Raw genomic sequence first — 12,787 nt, 5'->3', positions numbered from 1 at the left:
TTCTGACATACGTTTCACTTTTTTTCTTGCTTTAATTCCAATAAGCAAGAGAATAGATATATTTGTGCTCTGTTTTGGAAATAATTTCCAACTTGAATGATCCAGACATTTCCTCAAGACTTCTAACCATTCTTCCATTGAACACACATGTAAAAATAATTAAATGGTAAAAATCATGAAATTATAAAACCAGAGTTACAATGCTCTTGGGACTCTAGAAATTCACCATTATATGTGGAATCTAAAAAAATGGTACAAATGAACTTATTTACAAAACAGAAATAGAGTCACAGATGTAGAAAACAAACTTACGGTTACCAGGCGGGAAAGGAGGCGGGGGGATAAATTGGGAGATTGGGGTTGACATATTCACACCACTATATATAAAATAGGTAACTAATAAGGACCTACTGTATAACACAGGGAACTCTACTCAATACTCTGTAATGACCTATATGGGAAAAGAATCTAAAAAAGAGTGGATATATGTATATGTATAACTGATTCACTTTCCTGTACACCTGAAATTAACACAACATTGTAAATAACTATACTTCAATAAAAATTTTAAAAATAAAAGAAAGGAAACTAAATAAATATTGAATACTATTTAATGAAATACTTGTTGAAGTATATAGGGGGAGATGTACTGATACATCAAAAAAACAAGATGGAAGGAGGAGGGATAGATGGATATATATGTGATAAAATAAGTATAATAAAATGTTGATAAAAGAATCAAAGTGGTGGGTTTATGAGTGTTCCCCATAAAGTTCTTTCAAATTTTCTGTATGTTAGAAATGTTTCATAATAAAATTTTAGATGAATAAAGGGAGCCATCTTTTGGGGAAAAAAAAAAAAGCATGACTAGTTATAATTGAAGCATTAACGTTAGTAATAAAGCTTGATTTAGATAGTGATACAAATTTAACTTTTAAAACACAAATTGAATGAAAAATAAGAAGATGTATTGTCTTCCTCTGTTTACACTGTATAGCACCCCTGGCAACATCATTAATTTTAATTGTACATAATGTGTATGTATAATATATGTGGAAACATGTATATCATCTAAAACGAGGGAAATGGAACTCATTTACAGCTAATAATTTCTCCACAAGTTAGCTTCATGATTAACTAATAATCCAAGTACTATCACAAACACACCTTTGGATTAAATAAGGAAACTGTGGGCTGAAATCAAGTCACAGAAATAAGTGACCTGGTAAAGTTTAACAACCTAATGAACTAATACTGGATAATTCCAACTAGCAAAATTTCTTATTTAACTGACTAAATAAGGCCTTGAGAGGACTATCATTTATAATAAATTTACCCATTAAATCAAACTTATAAAATGTTCCAAAACTAGGGCAGCAGTTTAGCAGAGTAGTTAAGGGCATGAAATCTGAAGTCAGACTGAGTTCAAGTCCAAGCTATATCATCTACTAGCTACATGACCAACCATATGCAAAGGACAAACTTTCTGTGCTTCCATTTTTTGTGTGTGTTTATTTTTCTATACAGTAGAAATAACAACCCTGTCTGCCTTCCAGAATAGTTATAAGAATAAAATAAAACAATGGTTATAAAACATTTAGTACAGTGCCTAGCTCATAGTTAGCACATTTTACAACTCTATCATTATATTTATCAAAAGAAGCATAAATATAAAACGTGAATCAACACAGCACTTCTCTGAATTTAGTCAAAACATTTTTGCTTGACTTTTTTTCTTTCCTCTTTCTCTCTCCTTTTTCTATCCCTTTTCTATCTTCTCACACTGGTCTAATTTTATCATCATCCTGTTCTTAGTAATCTGGAAAAAGTTTCTGAAAAATATTTTCACTATTCAAATACAAGCCTAGCTATGTTGGAAAATAACCACAAAAGGTGTTATTGATAACCCAAACAAAAGAAATGAAAACAGAGACCACCACTTGTCATTTCATAAAATAAAAAACTCCACAACAAAATAGATTTACCTATTTGGAAAGATCATCATAAAACCCCCAAAAGAATAAACAAAAATGAACTGAATAGCTTTGGCAAGAATTCAAGCAAATGTGAGGGACTTCCCTGGTGGTCCAGTGGGTAAGACTCCGTGCTCCCAATGCAGGGGGCCTGGGTTCAATCCCTGGTCATGGAACTAGATCCCACATGCATGCCACAACTAAGAAGCCCGCCTGCCACAACTAAGAGCCCGTACGCTGCAACTAAGAGCCCATGTGCTGCAACTAAGACCTGGCACAGCCAAAATAAATAAATAAATAAATATTAAAAAAAAAAAAAGAATTCAAGCAAGTGTGGAAACTGAGTTATAATAAAGTCAAGCACTGGATAAAAACTATTTTTCAACTATCAAGTGATAATTTACAAATACAACCATTACCTTCTCCAAAAGTCTTACACCCAGCTAACACCAACTAATTTACTCACCTGATCTGAGGATCTGCCCACCGAGGTCCAGCCAAGACAGAGACTGCAGTGTATTCCACAGGATTATAGTCTTGCCACTCAACAAGCCAGCCTACCTTTTCATTAGGAACCTGGCTGCGTTGAACTTTTGAACCTGGGTAAGGAGATGTCCGAGCCTTGTTGTGGGAATTCTCTTTGGTACCATTAGAACCAGACATCGTGTTGGAGTTAAGATGAAATCCACAGGATGAAAATGAGTTACTGGGAGGAAAAAGAAAAACGTTTTATATAAGTACAAAATTAATTAATTGAAGAACCTAATTCACAGACCCCAAAATAGAAATTTTCAATTTCAAAGACTTAAAAATCAGAAAATTCTAAATTTGATGCATATTAGTGTAAAGATCCAACATCTGTGAGAGATTATTTTCAAATATTAAAATATTGCTAGGGACTTCCCTGGTGGTCCAGTGGCCAAGACACTCTACTCTCAGTGCACTGGGCGTGGGTTCAATCCCTGGTTGGGGAACTAGATCCCACATGCATGCTGCAGCTAAGAAGCCTGCACGCTTCAACTAAGAAGCCTGCGTGCCTCAACTAAAGATCCCGCATGCCACAACTAAGATCCCACACACGGCAACGAAGATCCCGAGTGCCGCAAATAAGTCCTGGTGCAGCCAAAATAAATAAATAAATATTTTTTTTAAATATTGCTAAATCTTATTAATTGAAACCTACTCATTGAATTTATTTTCATTGAGAAAAAGGGACAGAAGTTTACTTTTGTTAGCACAAATGCTGGGGAAGAGAAGTTTGTTATAAAAATTCAACCACAAAAACAAATGTAAAGGAAGACTCTTAGGTCTACATGAAAGAATCAATTTTAAAAAATAGTTTATGGTCTAACATACATGTGTAAAAAATGTATGGCAAAAATAGCCCAAAAGAATAACAGGAAATGGAAATATACTGCTGTAGGAGTCTTACATTATACACAAAGTAATGTAATATTACTTGAAGTCAGACTGTGATAAATGTACAAATTATAAACTTTAGAGTAAAATAAGAGGTGTAGAGCTGAAATAACTAGAAAGCATATACAAAAAAAAGGAAAACAAAAAACTGAACCTTAACCTTTACCTCACAGCCTACACAAAAATTTTTCATTTCTCCTCCTGACTAAAAACTTAAATGCCTTCTCATTATTCTTAAAGATTAAAATTCCTAATGACTCTAAATTAGGATATTTAATATGATAAAGGGGATTCTGAGAACATGGTAAACTGATGACAGCTCCCTTCCCCTGCTCTCACAATACTGTAACAATTTGCCCTTCCTGAGACAAATGGTGTATGGGACAAACACCAACTTTATGGGGTGGTGAAATAAGTCAAATTCATGTGCCTCTTGATATCATATAGTGAGAAGCACAGAGCAATCATTTCTGAGGTATTCCTTACAAGAATATATGACCTGAGCCTAGACATGAGGAAATATAGGACACACCCACGTTAAAGGATAACTTACAGACTAAAGGTCCATACTCTTTAAATCACTAAGGTCATGAAAGATAAAGTTAGAAGAACTCTTCCAGACAGAGACATGAAAACTAAGTGCAATCAATGATGAATATACTTATATCCTTCAACTCAGTAATTTCATTCCCGGTAATCTAGCCCATAAAAATGAAATAACCAGTTATATGTACAAAACATGTTTATTTCAGCAATGTGTAATGGGAATTAAAGGCAATGCCCAATAATGTGGGGATGGCTTAATAAATATTGGAACAGCTACACCATGGAATGAATATTAAGTAGTTATTAAAAATAATGACACCAAATGACTTGTCAATATTTTCATAAGGTATTGTTGAAAATGAAAAGCAAGATGAAGAAAAGTGTATATAATATGATCCCATTTTATAAAGTAATGATGGAAAAAATAAATAAGTACATATATTCAGGTTACAGGGCCTTTACACATGCTACTCTTTCTGCCTGCAACAGCTTTCCTTCCTCCTCCAAGTAGCTAACTTGCGCTTATCCCTCAGATCAATTCAAAATTCACTTTGCTGTACAGCAGAAACTAATACAACACTGTAAATCAACTATACTCCAATAAAAATTAATCTAAAAAAAAACCCAACAAAGTTCACTTCCTCAGGGAACTCTTCCTCTTAACTCCCTAGGAGAATTAAGGTTCCTCCTGCCATATGCTATGCTATCAGAGCTCAACTGTACTGTGAATTACCACGATTGTGATTTTACATTTATTAGGTTGAAATCTGACTGTAGCAAATGGAGAACAGGTAGCACATCTGTTTTATTTCAACACTTATATCCTGTGTCTGGCATAATGCCTGGCAAACCATATATACAGGAGATCCTCTGTCATATCTGAAAGTAACAGAAAAAGGCCACATAAATCGTAGAGACCAAAATTTCATTGTGATTACTGAAAAGGAGTTTGATTGGAGCTTCATCTTTAAAAACGAAATTTAAAATTATGAAGATAGGGGTGTGGCCAAGATGACAGAGTAGGAAGACCCTGAGCTCACCTCCTCCCACGGGCACACCAAAATTACAGCTATCTACAGAGCAACTACTGATGAGAAAGACTGGAAGACTAGCAGAAAACCATCTTCTACTAAAGATATAAAGAAGGAACCAACCACAATGAGACAGGTAAGAGGCACAGAGACATGGTATAGTGAAGACCCATACCCCTAGGTGGGCGACCCACAACCAGGAGGATAATTACAACTGAAGAGGTTCTCCCCAAAGATCAAGGGGTCCAAGCCCCACATCGGGCTCCCCAGCTGGGGGGGTTCTGTACCGAGAAGATGAGCCCCCAGAATGTCTGGCTGTAAAGGCCAGCGTGGCTCACTTTCTGGGGAGCTAGAGAGCGGAAATAGACTCCACTCTCTCACGCTCTGGGACCCAGGGCAGAAGCAGTCATTTGAAAGGAGCCTGGGTCAGACCCACTTGCTCATCTTGGAGAGCCTCCCAGAGAGGCAGAAGCAACCGCGACTCACCCTGCGGGCACAAACACTGGTGGCAGTCATTTTGAGGAGCTCATTCTACCACAGGGACTCTATAGATTCCACTTTGGAATCCTCCCTCCAGCTTATTAGACCCTGGACCTGGACCTACCCACAAGCCTGTCAGCAACAGTACTGGGACATCACAGACCAAGCAGCTAGCTAGGTGGGGACACACAGCTCCATCCACCAGCAGGTCAGCAGCCTTAAGCTGCCCTGAGCACACAGCCACCTGGGGGACGGACACTGTCCACCAGCGGGCCCAAGACCCGGCCCGCACACCAGTGGGTGGGCACCAGCCCTGGGATCCCCTCGGTCCCAGCCTCGTCCACCAGGAGGCCAACACTAGATCCGGGACCCCAGCCCCACTACCACCCAACCCAGAACCTGGCTCTGCCCACAAGTGAGCCAACAGCAGAGCCTTCCAGGGCTCTGCAGCCAGCTGCCTCCTGACACAGCCCTGCCCACCACTGGCAGGCAGCTTCTGCAGGAGGCAGAGCCTGGCAACCGATGGATGTGGGCCAGCCACATGTACCAGAGTGCCCACAGTAGTGGGCAGGCCCACATTTTTTTTTTATGCAGGCCCACAGCCTGCCATAAAAGAAGGACCCACACAGCCCACATGAGGGGCACCCTTAGAGCTCTAGTGACCAGAGGGTAGTGCACAACTGAGACTCACAGGACGTCTCCTATAAAAGGCCACTTCTCCAAGGTCAGGAAATGTAACCAACCTACCAAATACATAAAAATAAAAACAGCAAATTAGGCAAAATGAGGCGACAGAGGATATGTTCCAAATGAAAGAACAAGATAAAACCCCAGAAGAAGAACAAAGTGAAGTGGAGATAGGCAATATCCAATAAAGAGTTCAAGGTAATGATCATAAAGATGATCAAAGAACTTGTTAGAAAACTGGATGAACAGAGTGAGAAGTTAGAAGTTTTTAACAAAGAGTTAGGGGCTTCCCTGGTAGCACAGTAGTTATGAATTCACTTGCCAGTGCAGGAGACATGGGTTTGATACCTGGTCTGGGAAGATCCCACATGCCACAGAGCAACTAGGCCTGTGCACTCTACTACTGAGCCTGCGCTCTAGAGCCCACGTGCCACGACTACTGAAGCCCGCGCGCTCTAGGGCCCACGTGCCACAACTGCTGAGCCCACGTGCTGCAACTACTGAAGCCCGCGCACCTAGAGCCCGTGCTCCACAACAAGAGAAGCTACTGCAATGAGAAGTCTGCGCACCACAATGAAGAGTAGCCCCTGCTCGCCGCAACGAGAGGCTCATGTGCAGCAATGAAGACCCAATGTTGCCAAAAAAATAATTTAAAAAAAGAGTTAGAAAATATAAAGAAGAACTAACCAGAGACAAAGAATACAATAACTGAAATGAAAAAATATACTAGAAGGAATCAACAGTAGACTAGATGATACAGAGGAATGGAATATCAAGCTAGAAGACAGAGTAGTGGAAGTCACTGGAGCAGAACAGAAAAAAAGGAAAAAGAATAAAAAGAAATGAGAACAGTTTAAGAGACATCAAGTGCACTAGCATTTGCATTACAGGAGTCCTAGAAGGTGAAGAGAGAGAAAGTGGCAGAGAACATATTTGAAGACATAACAGCTGAAAACTTCCCTGACCTGGGAAAGGAAACACACAACCAGGTCCAGGAAGCACAGAGAGTCCCAAATAGGATCAACCCAAAGAGGACCACAGTGAGGACCAAATCAACATCATAATTAAAGTGGCAAAAATTTTAAAAAGAATATTAAAAGCAGCAAGGGAAAAGCAACAAGTTACATACAAAGGAACTCTCATAAGGCTATCTGCTCATTTTTCAGCAGAAACTCTGCAGGCCAAAAGGGAGTGGCATGATATTTTTAAAATGATGAAAGGGAAAAACCTACAACCAAGAATACTGTACCCAGAGACTTCCTGGTGGTCCAGTGGTTAAGACTCTGCACTTCCTCTGCAGGAGGCACAGGTTCAATCCCTGGTCAGGGAACTAAGATCCCACATGCCACACAGTATACCCAAAAAAATAAAAAATAAAAAATAAAAAATAAAGCTGGTGTAAATATGGGAAAATATAAATTCATATACACTATTAGTGTGCAAATAGATACAATTAAAAAAAAAAAAGAATACTGTACCTGACAAGGCTTTCATTCAGATTTGATGGGAGAGATCAGAAGTTTTACAAACAAGCAAAAGCCAAAAGAGTTCAGCACCACCAATCCTTGTGTAAATTTACTTTTCACTTCTGTTTCATTATTTTCTAATACAGTTCATTTTCTAAACAATTTTATTTTCAATCAAACCCAGAAAAATTAAGGGACCTGCAGTTCTAAGAGGGAAGTTCATAGTGATACAAGCCTACCTCAGGAAACAAGAAAAATCTCAAATAAATAACCTAGCCTTACACCTAAAGGAACTAGAAAATTAAGAATGAACAAAACCCAAAGGTAGTAGGAGGAAAGAAATCATAAAGACCAGAACAGAAATAAATAAAATAGAGACTAAAAAAACAACAGATAAATGGAACAGAAAAGAAAGCCCAGAAACGACCCCACACTTATATGGGCAATTAATCTACAACAGCAGAGGCAACAATATACAATGGAGAATGGCAGCCTCTTCAATAAATGTGAAAGAAACAAACTTGACTACTCTCTCGCACCAGGCACAAAAATAATTTCCAAATGAGTTAAAGACTTAAATGTAAGACCTGAAACCATAAAACTTCTAGAAGAAAACATAATCAGTACACTCTTTGACATTGGTCTTAGCAAGAATTTTTGGATGTGTCTCCTCTGGCAAGGGAAACAAAAGCAAAAATAAACAAATGGGACTACATCAAACTAAAAAGCTTTTGCAAAGGAAACTATCAACAAAACAAAAAGGCTGCTGACTGAACAGGAGAAGATATTTGCAAACAATATATCTGATAGGTTGTTAATATCCAAAATATACAAAAAACCCATACAACACAATGTCAAAAACAAACAACCCAATTTAAAGAATGGGTGGAGGATCCGAACAGATATTTTTCCTAAGAAGACACAGAAATGGCCAACAGGAACATGAAAATATGCTCAACATTGCTAACCATCATGGAAAGGCAAATCAAAACCACAATGATGGGCTTCCCTGGTGGCGCAGTGGTTAAGAATCTGCCTGCCAATGCAGGGGACACGGGTTCGAGCCCTGGTTTGGGAAGATCCCACATGCCGCGGAGCAACTAAGCCTGTGCGCCACAACTACTGAGCCTGCGCTCTAGAGCCCACAAGCCACAACTACTGAAGCCCGTGTGCCACAACTACTGAAGCCCGCGCGCCTAGAGCCTGTGCTCTGCAACAAGAGAAGCCACCACAATGAGAAGTCTGCGCCCTGCAACAAAGAGTAGCCCCCGCTCACTGCAACTAGAGAAAGCCCGTGTGCAGCAGCGAAGACCCAATGCAGCCAAAAATTAAATAAATGAATAAATAAATAAATGTATTAAAAAAACCCAAAACAACCACAATGAGATATCACCTTATACCTGTCAGAATGGCTATTATCAAAAAGACAACAAATAACAAGTGCTGGTGAGGATGCGGAGAAAAGGGAACGCTTGTGTGCTGCTAATGGGAATGTAAATTGGTGCAGCCACTACAGAAAACAATATGGAGATTCCTCAAAAAAATTAAAAATAGAACTACCATATGATCCAGCAATTCCACTCCTGGGTATTTATCTGAAGAAACCAAAAACACTAATTAGAAAAGATACACGCACCCCCATGTTCACAGCAGCATTATTTACAACAGCCAAGATACGGAAGCAGGCTAAGTGCCCATCAAAAGATGAATGGGTAAAGATGTCTCTCTCTCTCTTTCTCTCTCTCTCTCTCTCTCTCTCTCTCTCACACACACACACACACACACACACACACACACACAGTGGAATATTACTCAGCTATAAAAAAGGAATGAAATCTTTCCATTTGTGACAACACGGTTGGACTCAGAGAATATTATGCTAAGTGAAGTGTCACACAGAGAAAAGAGAAAGACAAATACTGTCTTTCCACTTATATGTGGAATCCAGAACACAAAACAAATAAACAAACATAACAAAACAGAAGCAGAGTCATAGATATGTAGAACAAACAGGCTGTTGCCAGACGAGAGGGTGGTAGGGGGAGGAAAGAAGTAGAAAAGGGAGAAGATTAATTGAGGTACAAACTTCCAGGTACAAAATAAATGAGTCACGTGTATGAAATGTAAGATGTGGGGAATAACTATGTTATCTTTGTATGGTGACATAAGGTAACTAGACTTACCCTGGTTATCAAGTTAAAATGTATGGAAATATCAAATCACTATGTTGTGTAACAGGAACTAATATAGTGTGGTAGGTCAATTATACTTCAACAACAAACTCAGAAAAAGCAATCAGATTTGTGGTCACGAGGCGGGGGGGCGGGGCTAGAGGGGAAACTGGATGAAGGTGGTCAAAAGGTACAAACAAACTTCCAGTCATAAGACAAAAACGTACTAGGGATATAATGTACAACATGATAAATATAATTAACACTGCTGTATGTTATATAAATATATGAAAGTGGTTAAGAGAGTAAATCCTAAAGTTCTCATCACAAGGAAAAATTTTTTTTCTATTTCTTTAATTTTGTATCTATCTGTGATGATGGATGTTCACTAAACATGTTGTGACAATCATTTCATGATGTATTTCAAATATTTATGCTGTACACATTAATCTTACACAGTGCTGTATATCAATTTTATCTCAAAAAAACTGGAGGGAAGAATTATGAAAATAAATTGTATATTATAGGTATATAAGTATATAGATTTGGTTATAACCTAAGTCTTCAAACAAGGAATTAATCAAATTTGTTTTTATTATATTTCTATTACATTTTATTTATAACTACATTATTCAGCAAACTTCACTTTTATACCTTCACAGTCAAATCAGAGTGGATAATTTTAGCAAAAGTATTAGAAGCCTTCATCAAAATTTCCCCAAGACCTCCCTTATTCCTTTGATACTCAAACCATTCTTGCTTGAAACACTATCTGTTCATTGGTTTTGTCAACTTTTTTTTTTTTTAACAAGAGCATTATGTCTTTTATTTTCCATGCACCTGTCCCTGTGTGAATTGAGGAAAGGATACTACCTGCCTTTTTTTTTTTTTAATAGACTTTATTTTTTAAAGCAGTTTCAGGTTCACAGCAAAACTGTGCAGAAAACACAGAGCTCCCATATACCCCCAGTCTCCCCGCCACACACACATAAAGCGCCCCCCATATCAACATGCCCCACCAGAGAGTTACATTGGAAATAAGTGGACCCAAATGTCCCAAGTGAGCAGTGGGGCAGTAACCATGGAGATCAGTCCTCCTCCCTCCCTACCCTACAAACAAAAAGTCGGTATTAGTTGTTTGTCCCCAGGATAAAACCAAAAGTTAAAGAAAATGAAGGAGTAGAACCTCTATTGTGAATTAGGTATTAGAGAACACAGCAGAAATTTAGGCTTAATATCTCTGTAATTCACACTGAGGAAATTAACTTAGGGCAGCTATGTTCAGCGGGGAAGCTGCTGCACAAGTGTCAAGTCTGGAACGGGAAGGGGGACGTTTCCAGCCTGACCGCCTGCTGCCACCCGCCCACACACCCTCAGCTGAAACCGCCCGGTCTAGGTGCACTGGAACATGGGGGCAATATTCAATCAGTGCTCCTTCTAAAGAGAACAATGCCTATTATCTACATTAATCAAAATATAAATAACCAGCATCCGTCAGATGTTTGAGAAAAAAACAGAAGGAAAAAGGACCAAAAAGGAACAGAACCACTGACCCAGAAGGGTCAGACAATTCAGGAAACAGAAGATAATTTTTATTCTAATGATCATTTTTACAGATTCAAAAGACTTTTATAGCCATAAAATAAGAAAAGGCTATTAAAGAGAGCAATGAGGGGGAAAAAGTTATTGTCAAAATTTACAATTCAATAGAAGAGATGACAGAATGCACAGGACGGCAGTCTGAACTAGTAATCTAGAAGATAAATTTGAGGGAAATCTCTAAGAACTTCATACAAAAAGACAAACCAATGGAAAATTAAAGAAAAAGAGAAATAGAGGCTCTACCCAGAAAGTCCAAAAGCTATCACTGGAGTTCCCGGGGTGGGGAAAAAGGACAGGACAGAAGAAAAAATGGGGGAAAAAACAAATAGAAGAAAATTTCCTCGTGCCGGAAGTAAACATGACATGACAAGCAAAAAAATAAATAAACAAGAAACAAAAAACAAACAAAAAAACCTCCTAGGGGCAGCCTCATAAAACTTGTTTATTACTCCGCGCCTAGCATGGGCATGGTACCTGGGACACCGTGTTTAGAAACCAGAAGGAGAGAGGAATAAAAGGAGGAGGCAGTGTGAGCTACCATAAATGCCTGAATTTATCCAAGGCAAATTTTTTTAAAAAGGTAACTAATAAATATATTATCTACACTGAAATGGAGACGTGGAGGAGAGCAATAACGACTTATATTTTTCCTTTTACAGCATTTATACTGTTCGCATCTTTAAACTACGTGCATGTTTTAATTTTAACAATAATGTTTTAAGTATTCACCAAAAAAAACAAAAAAACAAAAAAAAAAATGGCACGGAACAACACCACACCCAAACATGTGCTATTTAAACTCTCTGGAGACAAGAACGTTAGTGACTCATGGAGGATGGCAAAGTTCGAATATCATAAGAAAGGTCACTACCGCTTGCTTTTCTCAAAAGGCAGGTAAAACATCTTAGCGCCTTTTTAAAAACGTGTATATGGCTGTAAAGAGCTGGGACCCACGCAAAGCCTGCTGAAGCCGCCCGACCAGAAGCTGCTTCCCCCTCGCAACGCAAGGACTCGGGACAAGGAGCCAGCAGTAGAAGAGGTAATACCTGCACGCCGCGATGCTGCAACGGCCCAAGGACTTGAGAGTCACAGAGGCCAAGGCCACAGAGAGAGACACGGTGGCTAAAGTCTTCCCCAGGAAGCGTCCGGCCATCTGCGGCCCGCGGGGAGATGTGCGGAGCGGGGTCGCTGTTAGCTTGGGCCGCAGCCTCCGGCCTCCCCACACCCCTGGGCCCCGGGTATCCAGCGGGCACTAGGACCGGGCGGCCCTCGGGTTCCGGAGCGGGAGCAGCCAGTTTTATCTCATCAACACACAGGGGACCAAACGCCCTCCCCAAACAACAGCCCAGCTCGACACGGCCCGCCAGGGGACGCCCAAGCGGCCAGCGCCAGCAGTCGGGAAAAGAGCCAAC

General features: G+C 39.5%; 1 protein-coding gene across 1 annotated transcript in view; it reads right to left on the bottom strand.

The window, feature by feature from the left end:
* NUDT9 (nudix hydrolase 9) overlaps positions 1-12,752 on the bottom strand; it is a 31,266-nt gene extending 18,514 nt beyond the window's left edge. Inside the window, exons 1-2 of the mRNA XM_059922375.1 lie at positions 12,422-12,752; positions 2,440-2,679 (exon numbers count right to left, since the gene is read on the bottom strand). Coding sequence (XP_059778358.1) covers positions 2,440-2,679; positions 12,422-12,528 — 347 coding nt within the window. The 5' untranslated portion in view covers positions 12,529-12,752. The remainder of the gene's footprint in view (positions 1-2,439; positions 2,680-12,421) is intronic.
* Between the last annotated feature and the right edge of the window lie 35 nt (positions 12,753-12,787).

Source organism: Balaenoptera ricei, chromosome 5 (genome assembly GCF_028023285.1).
Source record: "Balaenoptera ricei isolate mBalRic1 chromosome 5, mBalRic1.hap2, whole genome shotgun sequence".
In the NCBI taxonomy this organism is placed as follows: Eukaryota; Metazoa; Chordata; class Mammalia; order Artiodactyla; family Balaenopteridae; genus Balaenoptera; species Balaenoptera ricei.
Note: the sequence above shows the minus strand (reverse complement) of the source record. Positions and strands in the feature narration are given on the sequence as shown.